Genomic DNA, 18294 nt, shown 5'->3' on the forward strand with positions numbered 1-18294 from the left:
TTTTTGTGCCTGTGTATTTTTATTATTATGGGTAAGAAAACATTTGACCTACATTGTTATTCATTTGGTTATTCAGTCACATTATTTGCTTATTTAAACAGGTGGTTTCCCTTTAGTGGGATCACTGAACTGGTAAATAACGTTCTTCAGCCCCAGCAAAAACAACAAAATGAAAAGGAGCCCCAGACGTAAGTAAGCTGATCTGTATAGACTAAATATTATCTCTAATAGCATGACATACTGAAGAGTATGCATTAAAATGCTGCCCTGGGAATATTATTCCTCAGAAACAAAAATTGTTAGGGTATGAGTTTGATACTTTCATCTTTAATTATAACGGAAATCTAAAAGGAAAACAGGATAATTTATAGGGTAGTAAAAATGAAGAGAGGTCATTCTCCCCTCAGTTTTAGTATGGATAATATAAACTATGTTTGTCATATAAAACATCTTTCTCTAAGTATGCAGTGTATTTTTAAGTGTGTTTCTTTCAAAAATAATTCAGAGGACATTTAGAAATATTACCCACCCACCCCAATTTAGTCTTTGAGTTTGGGAAAGATTCTTTTAAAAAAAGGACAAGCAGGTTTCTTTATTGTGTTACTTCTGAGTGTCTAAATATGCTCCAAAGGGGTTAGAACATACAGTGTTTACTAATAATATTTGACCACTGAATCCTGTTTTCACCAAACATTTCATTAAGTTGACATAATTTGGGAAACGTAGCAGTTTATTCTCACATTAACCGGAAACATTAAAGAAAAGTCAATTCCATTTATTTTAGTTTGTTAGCAGAATAGAAAACATTCTTTAAAAAATTGTTCACACATATCTTTTTAAGTTGATGTAAGCAATATTATGTGTATTTTGAAGTGGAAGTAACTGAGAATGTGAGAAAGATTGTATCTATTTAAATTCTAATCTCTCCATGGAGACTGCCTTCTTACTCCAGGGTGCTCTTACAGCTCAGCCTCTATGCTTTTTAAAAGTGGGAGTTCTGTTTTATGGAGAAGATGGTTTGTAGGGAGGGGCAGAGGGAGAAGTGACATGAACTCTAGGAGAGGATAAGAATGACTATTCTAGGAGCCCTCAGATGAAATATTTGGAGAGTTTCATCTTTGCCTTTAACGCAAACTAGAGGATAAATATCTTTTTGTCTTATTATGGCTGAGGGTAATCTGCTCATTTGTTTTATGTTACTTGTATGCATTTTATGGTAAATTTTGTCAGTGTTTTAGTTTCAACCAACCTAAAATTATGTTGTGGCATACTACTTCTAATAGTTTATAAGAGTCTCCTTTGGGGCAGCCCCAGTGGCTCAGCGGTTTAGCGCCGTCTTCAGCCTGGGGTGTGATCCTGGGGACCTAGGATCAAGTCCCATGTTGGGCTCCCTGCATGGAGCCTGCTTCTCCCTCTGCCTGTGTCTCTGCCTCTCTCTCTCTCTCTCTTTCCTTGTGTCTATCATGAATAAATAAATAAAGTCTTAAAAAAAAAAAGAATCCCCTTCACCCCTATCTGCAGATATGTTCCAAGACCCCAGTGGATACCTGAACCAGCAGATGGCACATAATCCCTATAGTTACTGTTTTTTTTTTTCCTATACATACATACCTATGATAAAGTTTAATTTATACATTAGGCACAGTAAGAGATAAACAGCAATAACTATTAATCAAATAGAACAATTTTAATATGCTCTAATAAAAGCAATATAAATGTCGATTCTCTCAAGATATCTTTTATAATACTCTTCTTGTGATGATGTGCGATAATTAAGTGCCTATATGATGAGATAAAGTGAGGGGAATGACATAGGTCCTGTTACATAGAGGTGTGCTACTATTGACCTTTTAAGGAGGATATGTTAGGAGGATCCTCTGCTTCCAGACCACAGTGGATCACTAAAAGCATGGAAAGTGAAACTGAGGATGAGGGCTGGGGGTGGTGTCTACTGTATATGTAGCTCTAAAATGGGAACTGTTGCTGTATTTGATCTAGATGAAGTCAAGACTTGTGTTTGTTCTATTTGCTGTTTTATCTTTGGCATCTAGCAGAATGCCTGATCTGTAGGAGGAACTTAGTAAAACTTTTTTCACAACTGATTTTACGTGTTTTGTCCTTTTATACTATAAGAATACTGTGCTACAAACAGTAGAAATGAATTTAGTAAACTCTTCTAATAAAAAATTGTAATAAAATGGCAAGCTATGTATTATTTTGGTGATTATCATTAAGTCATTAAAATATCATAAAATAGTAAAATTATTATCAAAATATAATTAGATGCAAATTTGCCGCAGTATTAAATGACTTCAGTTATGTATTTTAACTGGCAAATTTTAGAAAGTAATCAAGATTAAGTTATATTATTTAGTAGATTACAATGGGCATTAAATAAAATAGATATTTGGTTAGTAACTTTAAAAAGTGAAATAAAGTGAAATAAAGTGACATTTGATTGACAGAAAGATCAAGGCAAACTTGAAATAGGTTTATTTCAATAATAAATATAATTCAGTTTGTTTTGACTTTTGGATAGGATGATGGTAGGAGAAAAAACTAGTATTTTGGATGTTTTAAAAATTAATTCTTATTTAATAGGTACTATTCCATTGAAGTATCTTGGGCAACTCATTCTTCTTATTAATCTGTGGTTTGTGCAGTTTTAAAAGTTCATAATTAGGGGTGCCCTGGTGGCTCAGTTGGTTGAGTGTTCAACTCTTGATTTCAGCTCAGGTCTTGATCCTCAGGGTTATGAACTCAAGCTCTGCATTGGGCTCCTCACACATACACAAATTCATAATTAATAGATTTTCTTAATTGTTATCTTTTTCATCTCATATTCCTGTTATGCTGAAGATTTTTGGTATATAATTTTCCAGAAGTTTTCCCTTTATCTTTTTGATCCAAAAACCAGGATACTTGTGAATCTTCTCTTTTAATTCATCTTCCCATAGTCTAAGACTTCTTTCTGAGTCAACTGATTTTTTTTTCTCTCTTTGACTACCATTTAAATGGGGTAGCTTCCTATCTGCTTACTTTCCGTTCATTCATCCATAAAATTATTTCTAAGAACTGAATTCCAGATATTCATTTAATATATAAAAAGTAGGACTTATGTTTCTTCATACTCCTTATAAATATTTTTGTAGTAGAATAACTAAGTATTTATATTAAAAGTCTAATATTTCCTGAACAGTAATTTCATTTTAATGAAACCCATTTTGTGGTTATTCAAAGGTATAATAATGTAGGTTTCTTGAGTCTGTATTTTTAGAGTTTGTTTATTTCATATTTCTTTACTACAACAGGAAGATTTACCAATTTTGATTTGGGTAATACATGTGAAACTGTAGGTATAAGTAGAACAGTGTGTCCAACTTTGACTTTCCATAAGTTTTAAGGCTTAGAAAAGCAATTGAGCCATTTGTCTCTTATCAGTTCTTTCAACCTTTGCAGAAATTCCTTAACATACGAATTAAATAATTTTAATTTTATTTTTTCTTTTCTTCTTTCTTTCTTTCTTTCTTTCTTTCTTTCTTTCTTTCTTCTTTCTTTCTTTCTTTCTTTCTTTCTTTCTTTCTTTCTTTCTTTCTTTCTTTCTTTCTTTCTTTCTTTCTTTCTTTTTCTTTCTTTCTTTTCTTTCTTTCTTCTTCCTTTCTTTCTCCTTCCTTCCTTCCTTCCTTCCTTCCTTCCTTCCCTCCATTTTTTGCCACAGCATCAAAATAAGGGAAAGTTTCTCTAAAGACAATATAATATTGGTTATATGTAAAGTGTAAAACAAGTCCCTGGGTAATTAAGGATAGGCATACTAGGGAAAAAAAAAAGGTAAATTCTTTGTAATGCAACTGTTAATTTAACTTTGTATTCCCAATATCTAGCATAATTTCAAAGGTCAGTTTGAAGGTTTTAAAATACAGATTAATTAAACCAACCAATTGGATTAGTTATTCATGTTGGGACAAAATAAAAACTACACTTTTGGAATACTAGGAAAATCTAACATTTTAATCATTAGAATCAAGTGGCCACTCAGCAACAATCCTCTTTGATATGAAGTCTTTTAATAGGAAAAAATGCTAAGAGGAAGAGTGCTTTTTAAGCACAGGGAACATCACATGTGAAAGTTTTTAAGTAGTGAGGGGTTTGAGGGACAAGGAAGACTAGTGTGGCTATAATACAGTGGACAAGATGAAGCATGGTGGGAGATGAGATTCCAGAGGTAGGACTTAGATAGGGCAGTGTTTTTATAGAGAATGATAAGTCTGAGTCTCAGCATAAAAGGATCTGAGTCTTAGCAAAAAAAGAAGATAACTGGAAACATGGCTTTGACAGGATTTAATTTATGTGTAAACATCAGTCTAGCTGCTCTAGGAGTACAGTGAGTGAGAATAGAAGTGGGTAGAGCAATGAGGAGGATTTTATGAAAGACTCTGCTAGAGATGATGATGACTTGGACCAGGTTGCTTAGAATGAAGATGGAGAGGAGTGGATTTGGGATATATTTGGAGGTTGAAATGACACGAATTTTTAGTGTGGTAGATATGGAGGAGGTTAGTAAGGAAGGGAAAAGAGCCAAAGATGTCTGCCAGATTTCTGATCAGAAGAACTGATTGGGTGCCGATGCCATTAACTCTGATCAAGAAGGGAAAAGGATGGGGGGCGCCTTCTGCTCAGGTTATGATTCCGGAGTCCGAGGATTTAGCCTGCTTCTCCCTCTCCTTCTGCTCTTCCCCCTGCTCATGCTCTCTCTTTTAGTCACTCTCTCTCAAATAAATAAAATCTTTAAGAAAAAGTGGAGGAGAAGTATGAACAGGTTAGGACTAGCAACTAAAACTTAAGTTTTAAACTTTTTATGTTTAGGATGCTATAAATTAGCCAACTTTGAAAGAGAGATATGGATTGACTGGAGTTACAATTTTTGGTGTTAGAGCTAGAAGATAGATAAGATACCTTAATGTGTGAAAAAGAGCAGATAAGAAGGTCTGTGATTGAGCCCTGAAGAATTCTTACACTGTGTAGCGTGCTAGTAATCCAGAGATAAAAGGACAATGGTTTCTGCTCTCACAAATATTTCACATTCATGTAGGAAAAAGACATGCTGATAAATAATGTAAACCAAAAATGTGGAGATTTTCTGGTTTCCTCTTTGACATATAAAGAGTTTGGAAGTTGTTATTTTCATCCTCACAACAAGAAAAGGCTAAACAACTGGAAATCAACGACTCTTCTAAGATCTGTCACGTAATTGAGATCACAGGGCAAATCAGTGCCCTGACAATTGGAGGGAGAGGTGAATAAAGAGAACCAAGGTTTACTGGAAACAGAAACTACTGGAACCAGGATATGGTAGGAAAACTCAAACTATAACTGATGGAACTCAGTCTGAAGGCTGAGTGTGGACTGATGAAGGGTTAAAACTTCCTGGGAGCCCAGCCTTGGGGGAACCATCTTCCCAACTTCCCCAGTTTTGTGTTTGACCTTGCGGGGTTCTCAAGGTGAAGGTCGGTGAAAAATTCTCTCACACTTTCAGCAGGGGAAGGGTAAAAGTAACCATTCTGAAATGTTCCCAGAGCTTTTTGTTCTCAAGGGAAACTACATTAGCTAGCCAACATAAGAGAAGGGAAATACCCAACGGCTGTCCCCTATCGCCTTCCCATCTCACTGAAAGGATAGCAGAAGCACATGTATATGTCCTAGCCCAGGGGCACAGGCCCACTAAGAGACTGAGACTTATTTATAGGGTTATAGAATGCTTCTCTTCAAAGTGGCAGTTCAGGGGTCCAGGCTGCTTCTGTTACGTCTTGTTGGTAAGCCCAGTGAAACGCAGAGCTACCAGGGTTGCTGCATTGGAGGAAGAGACACAGTGGAGGGAAGGGAAAGTGGAGAACGCATTAATTACGAAAGACTGGTCAGTTTGCTCACAGTGCATTCCCCAGACCTGTCACAAGGCTCTTAACTAACTACAAGGGAGTCTAGAAAGTTTTTCCATGTGATCACAAAGAGAGGTGATTCTACATAATGAGTGGTAGTACATCTACTACAGTTAGTTTATGTTTGATTTTCATTTATTGTCAAGCGATGGAATTTTCAGGATGCCAAAAGGTAAAGATCTGCTACAAAGCAAAGATACTTTGTACTCTTGATTCTGTTGAAACTGCTGTAATGACTTGGGGATCAAGGTTGAATTTTTGTAAGACTGAAGGTTTGGGTTAATAATAGGAATACAAGAAATGTCCAGAAGGAAGGAAACTTACTGTGTGTAGTGTTTCCAGGAACATCTATTAGATTTTTGTCAGTGGGATCTAAGGAAATTTTTTGCATTTTCTTAGGTGGCAGTGAAAGCCTAAAGGAGGTTAAAAATGTGATAACAATGAAAATATATGAAAGCATGTGAGAAACCATCAGCTAAAGCTGATCATTGGAGTAACAAAGCATAATAAAATGGAACAGATTTCCAATAGTCCAGGGAAAATTATTTATGTCTTATTAGGTGCAAAACATGAATCCAAGGATGGACATTTTGAGGCTTTTACTGAAGTGCTAATTGTTAACATGGCTTATAACAGTTTTTTCCTTCAAGACTCTAGGGCCCTTTCTCTCTCCTGTCTCTTCCAGAAGTCTAAATTTATAAATTTTAGGTCATAGGGATTACCTTAGAAGAATATTTTGGAGACTGCCCATACCTGTTGATGATAAGAATGAGTGTATCTCACGATTCTTTTGCTGTACTTAATCATGTTAACTTGCAATAGAGCTGAGTCTAGGGTTATAGAGATGAAATTTCTAAATGCATAGCCAGCCTATTATTAAGTCATAAGGGAGAGCTGATGGACCCTAAAAAGGTTTTGAAGGCAAATGGCAATGGAAATTGAAAGGTCCTTGAGAATATTGTCAATTTGATTTTACTTTAAAAATTCCAATTGGGGAGCAACTGGGTAGTTCATTGGTTAAGTGTCTGACTTTGATTTTGGCTCAGGTCATGATCTCAGGGCCACGAGATCATCTGCTTCGGGCTCCGCACCAGGCATAGTACCTGCTTGGGATTTTCTCTCTTCCTCTTCCTCTATCCCTTTACTTGCCTCTCGTGCATGTGTGTGTGCTCTCTAAATAAAAATTAAAAAAAAAAATCCACTTGGTCTTCTGCTTTTTCTGAGGATTGAGGATGATATAGATAAAGATGTTTTCATGTAAGTTATATGCTTCTTATTGGTGCTTAACTGGTCAAAGCACTTGGCATGCAGTTGTGAGATAGTGAAGCAGTTCCTGCAAATGGTGTGTTTCCAGGTTCTAACATAGATGTTCTTCAATCTAGTCTAAAATTGGCCACATCAGTCATGTATCTTTGAAACACCATAAATTTCTTTTGGCTCAAGAAGGAGATAAATAAGAATTGTGAATGATAGATTGCGTGTTCAGAAAATGCATTTAGAAAAATTGATAAAAGTGGCAAAGTGGTTATTGCCTAGTAAAATTTTTATTAAAACATAACATATCTGGCAAAAAGTGCACATAATGACAATATGCAGCTCGTTGAATTGACAGACAGTGAACATATGTGGAAACCATTACTGAGAGCAAGAAACAGAACTTTATCAGCCCTCTCCTATCTCTTTCTCACTGTCCCATCCAGGGAAGATTACTTCCCACCCCAAGGGGTAACTTTATTGTTTTATCTGGTACCACAGATTATATATATATTTTTATACAAACAGAATCATGTAGTATGTATTCTGTTGGATCTGTGTTATTTTGTTCAACATAATATTTGTGAGATTCATCTAAATGATTGCATGTTGTTGTATTTCATTTATTTTCCTGTTCTAGTATCTGAATATACTATAATTTCTTTGTCTGTTTTACTGTTGATATGCAATTGGAATTTTTCCAGTTTTTGGTTATTATGAATAGTGCTGCTATATATATTCTGATGTCTTTTTTTTTTTTTTTTTTTTTTTTTTGCCTGTTACTCTGGAGGAGAATTTTGGAGTTATTTGTGAAAATGAGGTCCTTAAGCTATTTTAAAATATTTTCAAGTAATAAAACTAATCATTATTTCAGGGTCATTAGTCTCTAGTTTCCCATTTATTTATTGGTAATGCTTAGGTACTGTTTCTTGAGTATGCCCTACTGTTTGATGTTTTGGTGGCTCTGTATCTGGCCAAGAAAGGGCATTCCAAGGAGAGGAACAGCACATAGGATGATATGATCTGATTTGCACTTTCTAACAAACATTAGAGTTAGAATAGTCACTTAAGGAGCTTTGTAGAAGTCCAAGGTTTGGGATGGCCAGCTATGTGGTGTATGCTTATTCTCCTATCAAAAAAGGACATTAATTCTTTCTCTTAGCTGATTAGTAATGCAGTTGCTTTTATACTTCTTTTTTAAAACTTCCATCCACCAAAAGAAATCTATTTTGCACTATAACCAAGCATATACATACTACATACAAATATTAATAGAAGCAAGATTTGCATGAAATGCTTACTTGCACTCTTTCTAATGCTCTGATCTATTTTATTAAAAAATTTTGAGTCTTGGCCAGCTAAGTTGATTTGTGCCTAGTGTTGAGTTGCACTCTGCAGTTTGAAAAGCACTCTAAAAAAAGTGTGTGACTACACTTAAGGATAATGTTCCCCAACTGCATGCCATGAACTTGTAGAAAGCACTACTTCAAATTCATTCCCTGATGAAAATTAGTGTTAAAATGATATTTATTTGAATGGTTCAGTTTTGTTAATAATCAAGTCCTACCTTAGGGTTAGAGTCTCACAGATTTGGATTGTTAAAGAAAAAGCTTTATAAATATCACTTCAATTTAAACCTTGGAATAATAATCATAGCTAAGAAGAATAAGAATACAGAAATGTAGTTTTATATTTGATTAATCTGATACATAATTTTAGTTCCTTCAAAGATAAAAAGGATAGACACTCAGACAATACTAAAACATTGTACTACAGGTAATGTAGAACACAGGGAATAAATGCTTGTTCTATAAGAAAAGAGCCAACCGGGATCCCTGGGTGGTGCAGCGGTTTGGCGCCTGCCAATGGCCCAGGGCGCGATCCTGGAGACCCGGGATCGAATCCCACATCGGGCTTCCGGTGCATGGAGCCTGCTTCTCCCTCTGCCTGTGTCTCTGCCTCTCTCTCTTTCTGTGACTATCACTAAAAAAAAAAAAAAAAAAAGTTTTCCCCAAACATTTAAAAAAAAAAAAAAAAAAAAAAGAAAAGAGCCAACCAACTTCAAGTCCAGACATAAAGAACACATAAAGGGAGAATGGGGAAACTTTGAGCTAGGTTGTCATCATATGTTACCTCAATCATCATGGTAATTTTGAAGTCTATGTTAAAATCCCACCTGACGACACAGACACTGGCTAAATAACTTTCCATCAGTCCCATACAGCTAATAGGAAGTGAAATCAGGACTAAGACCATGTTTAAAGAAAAATCTTTATTTTTTTCCTGCCATAGATTTCCTTGAAATACCGAATTTTTCTTGTTTATTTAAAGTACCTCAACTCAGTTTTAAAGAAGGCACAAATAATAACCTAGTATGTGTCACAGACATAGTGCTGGGCAAAAGATGAATGATCCGAGACAGATAATATACATAAGAATAATTACAATATCATATATTGTTTAGAAGTGTAACCTAAGAGTGAGTGTTTGGCTCTGCCTGGTAGTGGGGATCAGACAGGTTGCTGAAATCTGAACTAGGTCTTGAATGCTGAAAAAGAGTGGTACTAAGTGAAAAAAAAATTAGTTGATGAAACAGCATTTACAATGGAACAGCATCTACATGCTTGGAGAACTGTAGAAGAACATTACTATTCTAGTGTAAATGTTAGAGTTATTATTCAGATATCTTGGTTGCCAGCAAGGTAAATAGCATTGTGCTACTACTATATCATGTAGTAGTACAAGATTTATAGTTATCCACATCAATCTAGGACTAAGTGTGATAAACTTAGAACGCGTTGTAAAAAATGTGAATCATGTGATCAGTTTTCTTTTTTCCTTTTATTATTATTTTTTAAATGATGAGCAAATAGTGTTTTACCCAGGAGCAGTGCATAGAAATGTTTCATTTCCTAATGTCTTTTTCAAAGAAGTACTTTATTTTGGTTCAGCAGAAAGAAGTTGAAGGTCAAATGTTTATAATGATCTTAAAATGTTTCTTCTATTTATCATTTTTCCCCCAGAATTGAATTTGTTAAATACTTTTCTTCAAGAAACAAATTTCAGAGAAGCAGTGAAATATACTTTCCTCTTGGCATCAGAGAGGGGTATCTACATATTGAAGATGAATCTTTTCCTAATGTTAGTAATAAGCCATGAATATACTTTTATTTATTTTAAATCTCAGTTTCTAACATTAAGATGATTTCATCTTGTGAATGAAAAAGTCATTTCAATTCCAAAGATTCTGTATTTGGTGATTTATATAAAAGTTTTTTTGTTTTTGTTCTTTTTAAAGAAATAGACTTTTTGAATTTCATTGCCTTTTATATATTGGTTATGGTCGCATCATGAAACACAGAAGCAAAGTCATTTATATTAAAGGTATATATTAAAGATAAAGAATTGATATTATCTAAAGAACTTCATGTAAATTTTAATGTAAGAGTGTTTCAGTGTGGGGATTTTTTTTTGTGTGTGTGCAGCAGTTACAAATATCTGATTTATTTGAGATAGTTTTATCATATTTCTCAGCTTTGCCTTACCGATTTTTGTACTTTGTGATGTGGCAAACTAAGTTGGATTCCAGATAGTATAGGAAATGATTCTTAGCAAGGAAATCAGGATATATTCCCCAAGGTGGCTCTTCAGCTTCTATTCTATTTCTCTTCCCCTTCTTTTCTTTTAACTTCCTGAATTCTCCATCTGTTTTCATGCTTTGCATACTTCAGGTTGAATCATTCTTCATTTTCTGCCTGTCACAATTTTGCATATCATCTAAGTTCAGGATGTGCAGGATATTTAAAAACTAAGACTTCTGTGAAGTCCTAGAAGTCTTCTATGAAGTCATGCCAACACCATTCACTAATGACTCTTTGTATTCTGGTACCATTTTTCTTACCTATTTATTTAGTATATATTTCATTTTGCCTTGTATTAAAATACATAGCTTATTTATATTCACCTCATGTCTATACTTGTTCATATGTCTTTTTTACTGATGACAGGATTGGTTCATATTCAACTTTATGTTATATTTTTGCTTCATCACTTGTGAAATAGTGCACACACAGTACACACTTGTTTATTCACTATTAATTCAAACATCTGGTAAATATTTACTGAGAATTTGGCTATAGGCCATCATGCCTGTGAGTGGATTAAAATGGACAGCAGAAACAGACAACCCTCATGGATTATATTTTCTAAATAGATAGGCATTAATCAAATAATATATACAAATAAAAGAGGAATGTGGAAATGCAAGATACTGTAGAGCTAAGGAATACCTTCCCAGGAAGGGATGTTGAAGTGCAGTGAGAACAATGAAGAGTCATAGAAGCCAAGTGTAGAAAGTACATGGTTACATTGGCTTCGTGAAATTGTTGGGGAACTTGCTTTTATTTTTCTTCTGAAACAACTTGTTAAAGCACAAGAGTATCTCATACAGACCTTTAATCTGTTTTTTATATGGATGCCTTTGACAAGCTGGTGAATCCAGAGACTCATCTCAAAATAATGTTTTTAAGTGCATAGGAAATAATGCAAGCAAAATATAATGCAGTAAGTTTGCCAATTAAATTGAAAAATGGGTCTATCTATGGACTCCTTGGGGATGGATTATAAATTAAAGTGAAAAACTTGAGTTAAATAATTCATCTGTAAAGCCATACACTTGGCCACTGTTTTTTGAAGACTGGCAATAAATGGACTCATCATGTTAGTAGGAGGAAAGACAACACTGTAAAGATGTCAAGTCTCCTAAACCTAATTTATAAATGTAATACAATTTTAGTATAAATCCTACCAAGATTTTCAAGAGAATGGAATAAAAGGATTAAAATATTTAAATGGAAGAAAAACATTTATAAATAGGAAAACAACTTTCAAAAAGAAGAGCAAAGAAGAGGATTCATTTTGCCAGATATCAAAACGAGTTGCAAAGCCCAAGTAATACATATTTGGGAATATGTGGCATTCCTTTAAAACTCTTTTCCTGAGATTATCCTTCTAGTAAAAGGGAATTGCTTTATCTTGAGTTGTTAGAACATCTATCTTATTATGAAAAGCCCAGGATTTCTTTAGTTTGAATTACAAAGTACTGCTTGGTGAAGATACATTATCCTGAAAGGACCACAAACAAACATACCTATACCTCTAGAGATTACCTGACAGTAACCTTGGAAAGGGGAGATAAAGAAATTCAGCGCCAGTCTGGAAATTCCTGGCTAGTGTTCGATTTTAGTAAACAAAACTTTTGTTTTGCTTGTTTAATGAACAATTAAAATTACTTTAGCAGCACTTGGGTGACTCAGTCCCTTAAGTTTCCAATTCTTGGTTTTGGCTCAGGTCCTGATCTCAGAGGCATTAGATTGAGTCCCACCTCGGACTCCGCATTCAGTGTGGAGTCTGTTTAATACTCTCTCTCTTTCTCCTGCTGCCCCACCCCCCACCCACCCCAGAGAGAGCAAAAGAGAGAGTGAGAAGGAGTGGGGGGGGGGGGGGGGGGGGTGTTGTGGAGGTCAGAGGAGGAGGGAGAAGCAGACTTCTCCCGAAAGCAGGAAGTTCTGTCAAACAGGAAGTTCTACATGGGCTTGATCCTAGGACCTGAGATCATGACCTGAGCCCAAGGCAGATGCTTCACTAACTGAGCTACCCAGGCCCCCCATCAAATAACTAAGTCTTTTTTTTTTTTTTTTTTAAGATTTTTATTTATTTATTCATGAGAGACACAGAGAGAGAGGCAGACATAGGCAGAGGGAGAAGCAGACTCCAGGAGCCTGATGTGGGGCCCGATCCTGGTACCCCATGATCACGCCCTGAGTGGAAGGCAGGCGCTCAACCACTGAGCCACCCAGGCGTCCCCAAATAACTAAGTCTTTGAAAAAAAAAAAAGGTTACTTTAAAAAAGGGATAATGTAAGTGGTTAGCTTGTGAAGATCATGAAAACATACCTATGAGATGAATGAGAAACCACAGCAACAAAAACATGTCACTGGGTATAAAATTATCAGAAATAATGGGATTTCCAGGAACTACTGTATTGAAAATTTCCATTTTTTCAAATAACTCAGAAGTGAAGAAAAGTTGCTTTGGAAAACACTGAGTTCATTGAGTTATTATAGTGATGATGGAGACATTGATGCAGAAAATACACATGAAAATTTGGATGAAATAGGGGCACTTGGCTGGCTTGGTCAGTATAGCATGCGACTCTTGATCTCGAGGTTGTAAGTTCAAGCCCCACATTGGTTGTAGAGATCCTTAGAAATAAAATGTTTTAAAAAAATTTGGATAAAATGGCTTTATGAAATAAGATGAAAAAAAAAGCAGTATTTCTGATTTGGTATCTCGTATGTTTTTAAAATATTTATTTGTAATAAAAGTTTTACTTTTTATTTTTTTTTTTTAAAGATTTTATTCATTTGAGAGAGAGAGAGAACAGGAACAGGAGAAGGGGCAGAGGGAAAGGGAGAAGCAGATTCCTGGCTGAACCAAAAGCCCAATTTGGGGCTTGATCTCAGGACCCTGGGATCATGACCTGAGCTGAAGGCAGATGCTTAACGGACTGAGCCACCTAGGCACCCTGTAATAGAAGTTTTAAATTAAAATATATCTTTGATTCTTTTGTCTATATCTAGGATCTACAAAATGTGGCCTGTGGGTCAAATCCTGCCTGCTCGATGCCTGTTGCTGTAAATAAACTTTTATTGCAACAGTCAGATTTACTTGTTTTTGTATTATCTGATTCTTTTTACATCGTAAGGGCAGAGTTGAGTAGTTTTGACAGAGGCCCTATGGCCCACAGGACTCAAATGTCTGGCTCTTTACAGAAAGTTTGCCAATTCCTGATTTGCACCATTGGAAAATGATATATTCACATTTACATATTTAAGATCTTTTGACCTTTCATTGTTTTGGAATTTGGTTCTGAAAATGTTGTTCTGGAGTAGGAACAAACACAAAACACAATGAAACAGAATACAGAGTCTGTAAATGGACCTATGCACAAGTGGGAACTTAGTGTATGATAGATTGCCATCACAAATAAGTGGAAGAAAGGATGGACTGTTTAATGGTGCTGGGAAAATGCAATCTCTATATGGAGAAGATTGAAATTAAATTCTTGCATCATATCACATATAAAAATAAACTTCAGATCGATTAAAAGCCTAAATGTGAGAGTCAACATTATAAAGCTATTAGAAGAAACTGTAGAATTTTTTTGTGACTTAGCGATAAGTAAAACTTTTTTATAGCCAGCCACTGAAACCACAAACCATGAAGGGAGAAATTGATGTGTTTGACTACATCAAAATTAAAAATTTCTGTTTAACAAAGGACACCATGTACAAAATTGACAATCAGTTGTCAGGCTAGGATATTTGTTTTATGTAACTTATAAGTGATTAACATATAGGCTATATAGGGCACCTGGGTTGCTCAGTGGTTGAGCATCTACCTTTAGCTCAGGGCCTGATCCCAGGGTCCCTCATCAGGCTCCCCACGGGGAGCTTGTTTCTCCCTTTGCCTGTGTCCCTGCTGCTATCTGGGTCTCTCATGAATGAATAAATAAAATCTTTTAAAACAAACATACAAACAAACAAAAAAACATTAGGCTGTATAGAATACTACTGCAAATCAGCAAGGAAAATACAGGAAATTTAACAGAGTATTGGTAAAGGATAGATGAATAGAAAATTCATAGGAGGGGCAGTCCAATGGGCTGAACTTCATTAGAAGTCAGACACCTTGAACTGAAAAAAAGATACATAGAAAAACAAATCAATTCATACCTCTTAGCGCTGCAAAAATTTTATAAGTTAAATAATATCACACTGGCACAGACAAGAAAAACTGAACTTTCATACCCTTCTTGCAGGGATGCTAATGGGTTACGCCCCTTGAGAAAGCAGTTTTAGAAATATTTAGTGAACTTGAGGATGCGTAATATATTCCTGCATATATATCACAGAGAAAACCATACAGGCTTACTTCAGAGATTCTGTGGGTTCAGTTTCAGACCACTGCAATAAAGTGAGTGAGGAAATAAAGTGAGTCAAATGAAGTTTTTGGTTCCCAAGTACATACACATACAAAAGTTATGTGTACGCTATACTGTAGTCTACAGTGTGCAGTAGTGTTCAGTCTTAAAAAAATGTATATAGCTTAGTTAATACTTTATTGCTAAAAAATATTATATCATCATTGATTGCTGATCAGCATAATATAATAATGAAAAATTTTGAAATATTGTGAGAACTACCAAAAGGACACTGAAACATGAAGTGAGCAAATGCTGTTGGAGAAATGGTGCTGACTTGCTCGATGCAGAATTGCCACAAACCTTCAATTTATAAAATAGGTGGTATCTGCAAAGTACAGTAAAGTGAAGCACAATAAAATGAGGTATGCCTGTATATGGGTTTGTAAATATATTATTACAGAAATATTGTATAGTAATGAATTATTAAGGGCCAACTTAAAATAATGGATGAATGTGTTTTATGTAAATAGAACATTATATATCCATTAAAATAGATGTACTAGAGGCAAAAACTGTAGTGGTTAAAAGCATGGATTCTGGAGTAACACTGAATTTGGATCTGGCTTTAATGACTTACCATCTGTGTGACCATGAGCAAAAGAGTTTCTCTGAAGAATAGGAATAAAAGTAGGAAGGATTAAAAAAAAAAGTAGGAAGGATAATAAAAGTACTTATTTACCTGATACACCATAAACACCACATGCATTAGGCTACAGTTTATCAATTTAGATTTAAATATAAACATGTAAAGTCGAGTGACAAATACAAGAAGCAGAAATAAGTAAATGGCCTAATGCCATTTATTTAAAAATACAAGACTGATTATCTGATGGAAGGGAAATCACATTAGGGAAGGGAAAATAGTTAACTAAACTGGGAGCCAATTATGGATACGTGCTACCTAGCTTATGATCCATTCTGTTCTGGATACCTAAGGTTTAACAAAAGTGGAATGAAGACAGTAAAAAGTGTGCATTGCAATCTGTTTCAGGTGGAGGCAAGAGCATGTATGAAGTGCAAAGACCAGTAGTGAGATGCACAATGATGCGTCGAAAGGATGAAAGAAAGCCAGAATGGCATTAATAGGATGAGGGTAGAGGAACAGTGCAAAACCTGAGATTGACTAGGGGAGATATGCCAGAACATTCAGGGCTTTGTAGGTCTTCGTAAGAAGCTTTTTCTTTTTATTTGAGAGCAATCAGAAGCCAGTAGAGTGTTTTAAATAGTGTCTTTTAGGAATACTAATTTTTCCTGTAGTGTACAGACTAGATTGAGGGAGAGAAGTATGGAGGTGAGTAAGGACCCTAGCCAGGAGACCAGGTGGGCATGGGTGGAAACAAGGCCAATGGTATTGATGGGCGATATGGAGACCAGTGGAAGCATTCAAGACATATGTAGAAAGTAAATTTGAAAGGATTTAGTGATAGGTATGTTATGCATGTGAGGGAGAGAGATAGTCCCAGAACAAATCTAGATTCAGGCCATATAATTGAATGGTTAGCACCATTTACTGAAATAGGGAACACTTGTGAGGGAATCTGGTTTGTCTAGGAAAATTATGATTTCAGTTTTATACATACTGAATTTCAGGTGGCATTGAGACTTCGAAATAGACATGTAGAATAGGCAATTGAATTTTAAAGGTCAGAAAAGTCTGAGCTGAGCATTTACATTCATAATTAATGTATGTGTAGGTAGAAATTGAAGCCTTGGATATGGGATAAGACTGCCCAAGAAGATGCTATAGAATGAAAAGAGACGAGGACCTGAGTCTTGACCTTCAAAGTCTCCTTTCCTAAGAAAATGAAAGACACAGATACAGGAAAATGAGGAGAACATTGTGAAAGCCAAGGGGGCGGTGAATATAGTTGAACGTAATTTCAAATATTATTGAGAACTCATTGAGATAAGGAGCAAAAATTTTGTTCTCTAATTTTAGGTACAGGGAGACCATTGATGAACTTTTTGAGAATTAGTAAATAGACTTGAAACTAGATTAGATTGGTTGAAGAATGGGGTGAGGAAGCAGAGGTAGAGTTTTGTTTATTTATAAATGGGAAGGGGAGATATGCTCCTTTTGCCAAGGAATCTGAATCTCCTGTTTAGCTCCTGAGTCTGCATGTACACCATTACTTTTTTCTTTTTAAGATTTTATTTATTCATTGGAGAGAGAGAAAGAGAGAGAGAGAGAGAAGAGAGAGAGAAAGAGAGAAAGCAGGAGGAGAAGGAGAGAGAATCCGAAGCAGACCCTGCACTGAATGCAGAGCCCCATGTGGGGGCTCAGTCTATGACAAGGAGATCAGGACCTGAGCTGAAACCAAGAGTCAGACACTTAAACCAACTGAGCCACACAAGTGCCCCTGTACACCACCACTTCTATGTATCGTAGTTTCTCATTTTATAGGAGTAGAAGGATGCATACACAAAATCTCTCTAAATCTTCTCTTGTTACCTCACATTACTGTCATCATGTTCTTCCTGGATTGCATCTTCTTCTATCTCTCTTCTCCCCACAGTTGGGACCACTGGATCCCATCCTGCAGCCTTAATGCTACAGTCTCTGAGATTTCTACAGTTCTCTGTAAGAGGGTTTCAAATAGTTCTTTCAATAGTTCCTCGGGATACATAATTACTAACTTTGCTACTAATATGATGGGCCTTCTCCTCATGTGTGAAATGGGGCTTCCACTTCCCTTAAGACACTGTATTTCAGCTTAGTTCACATAAGTAGACTGCTTTTCTGTTTCATTGTCCCTGGTAATTTGCCCAGTACTCCAGTGCTTCTAGAACTGAAACCAAACCTGCCTCTTCCTGCCTTTTCTTTCTCCCAGCCGGGTTCAGCCATTCAGAGATTTTAAGTTTATCAACAGTTATTATTAGAAATGTACAGTATATCTCACACATGGGAAGATAATTCTAAATGATGGGAGAAGCTCTGATGCAGAGCTCATCCAATGGTCCACCTAAACTCATGGCCATCTGGTACACATTTTATGGATTTGCCCTCCTGTAGTGGTGCTTGTTTTGTTTTAGCAGAACTTCACTTTTGTTGGGAGATAA

The 18294-nt window shown here is 35.7% G+C and overlaps 1 protein-coding gene across 37 annotated transcripts in view; it reads left to right on the forward strand.

Annotated features, from left to right (window-relative positions):
• The window catches only part of RIMS2 (regulating synaptic membrane exocytosis 2), a 580920-nt gene that overhangs the window by 83541 nt on the left and 479085 nt on the right, over window positions 1-18294 (forward strand). For 25 of the 37 annotated variants that reach the window (XM_049093308.1, XM_049093313.1, XM_049093310.1 and 22 more), the window contains exon 3: window positions 102-188. The exons of the other annotated variants lie outside the window; for them this stretch is intronic. In XM_049093308.1, coding sequence (XP_048949265.1) covers window positions 102-188 — 87 coding nt within the window. The remainder of the gene's footprint in view (window positions 1-101; window positions 189-18294) is intronic. 37 annotated transcript variants of the gene reach the window in all.

The sequence above is a fragment of the Canis lupus genome, chromosome 13, assembly GCF_003254725.2.
Source record: "Canis lupus dingo isolate Sandy chromosome 13, ASM325472v2, whole genome shotgun sequence".
NCBI lineage: Eukaryota > Metazoa > Chordata > Mammalia > Carnivora > Canidae > Canis > Canis lupus.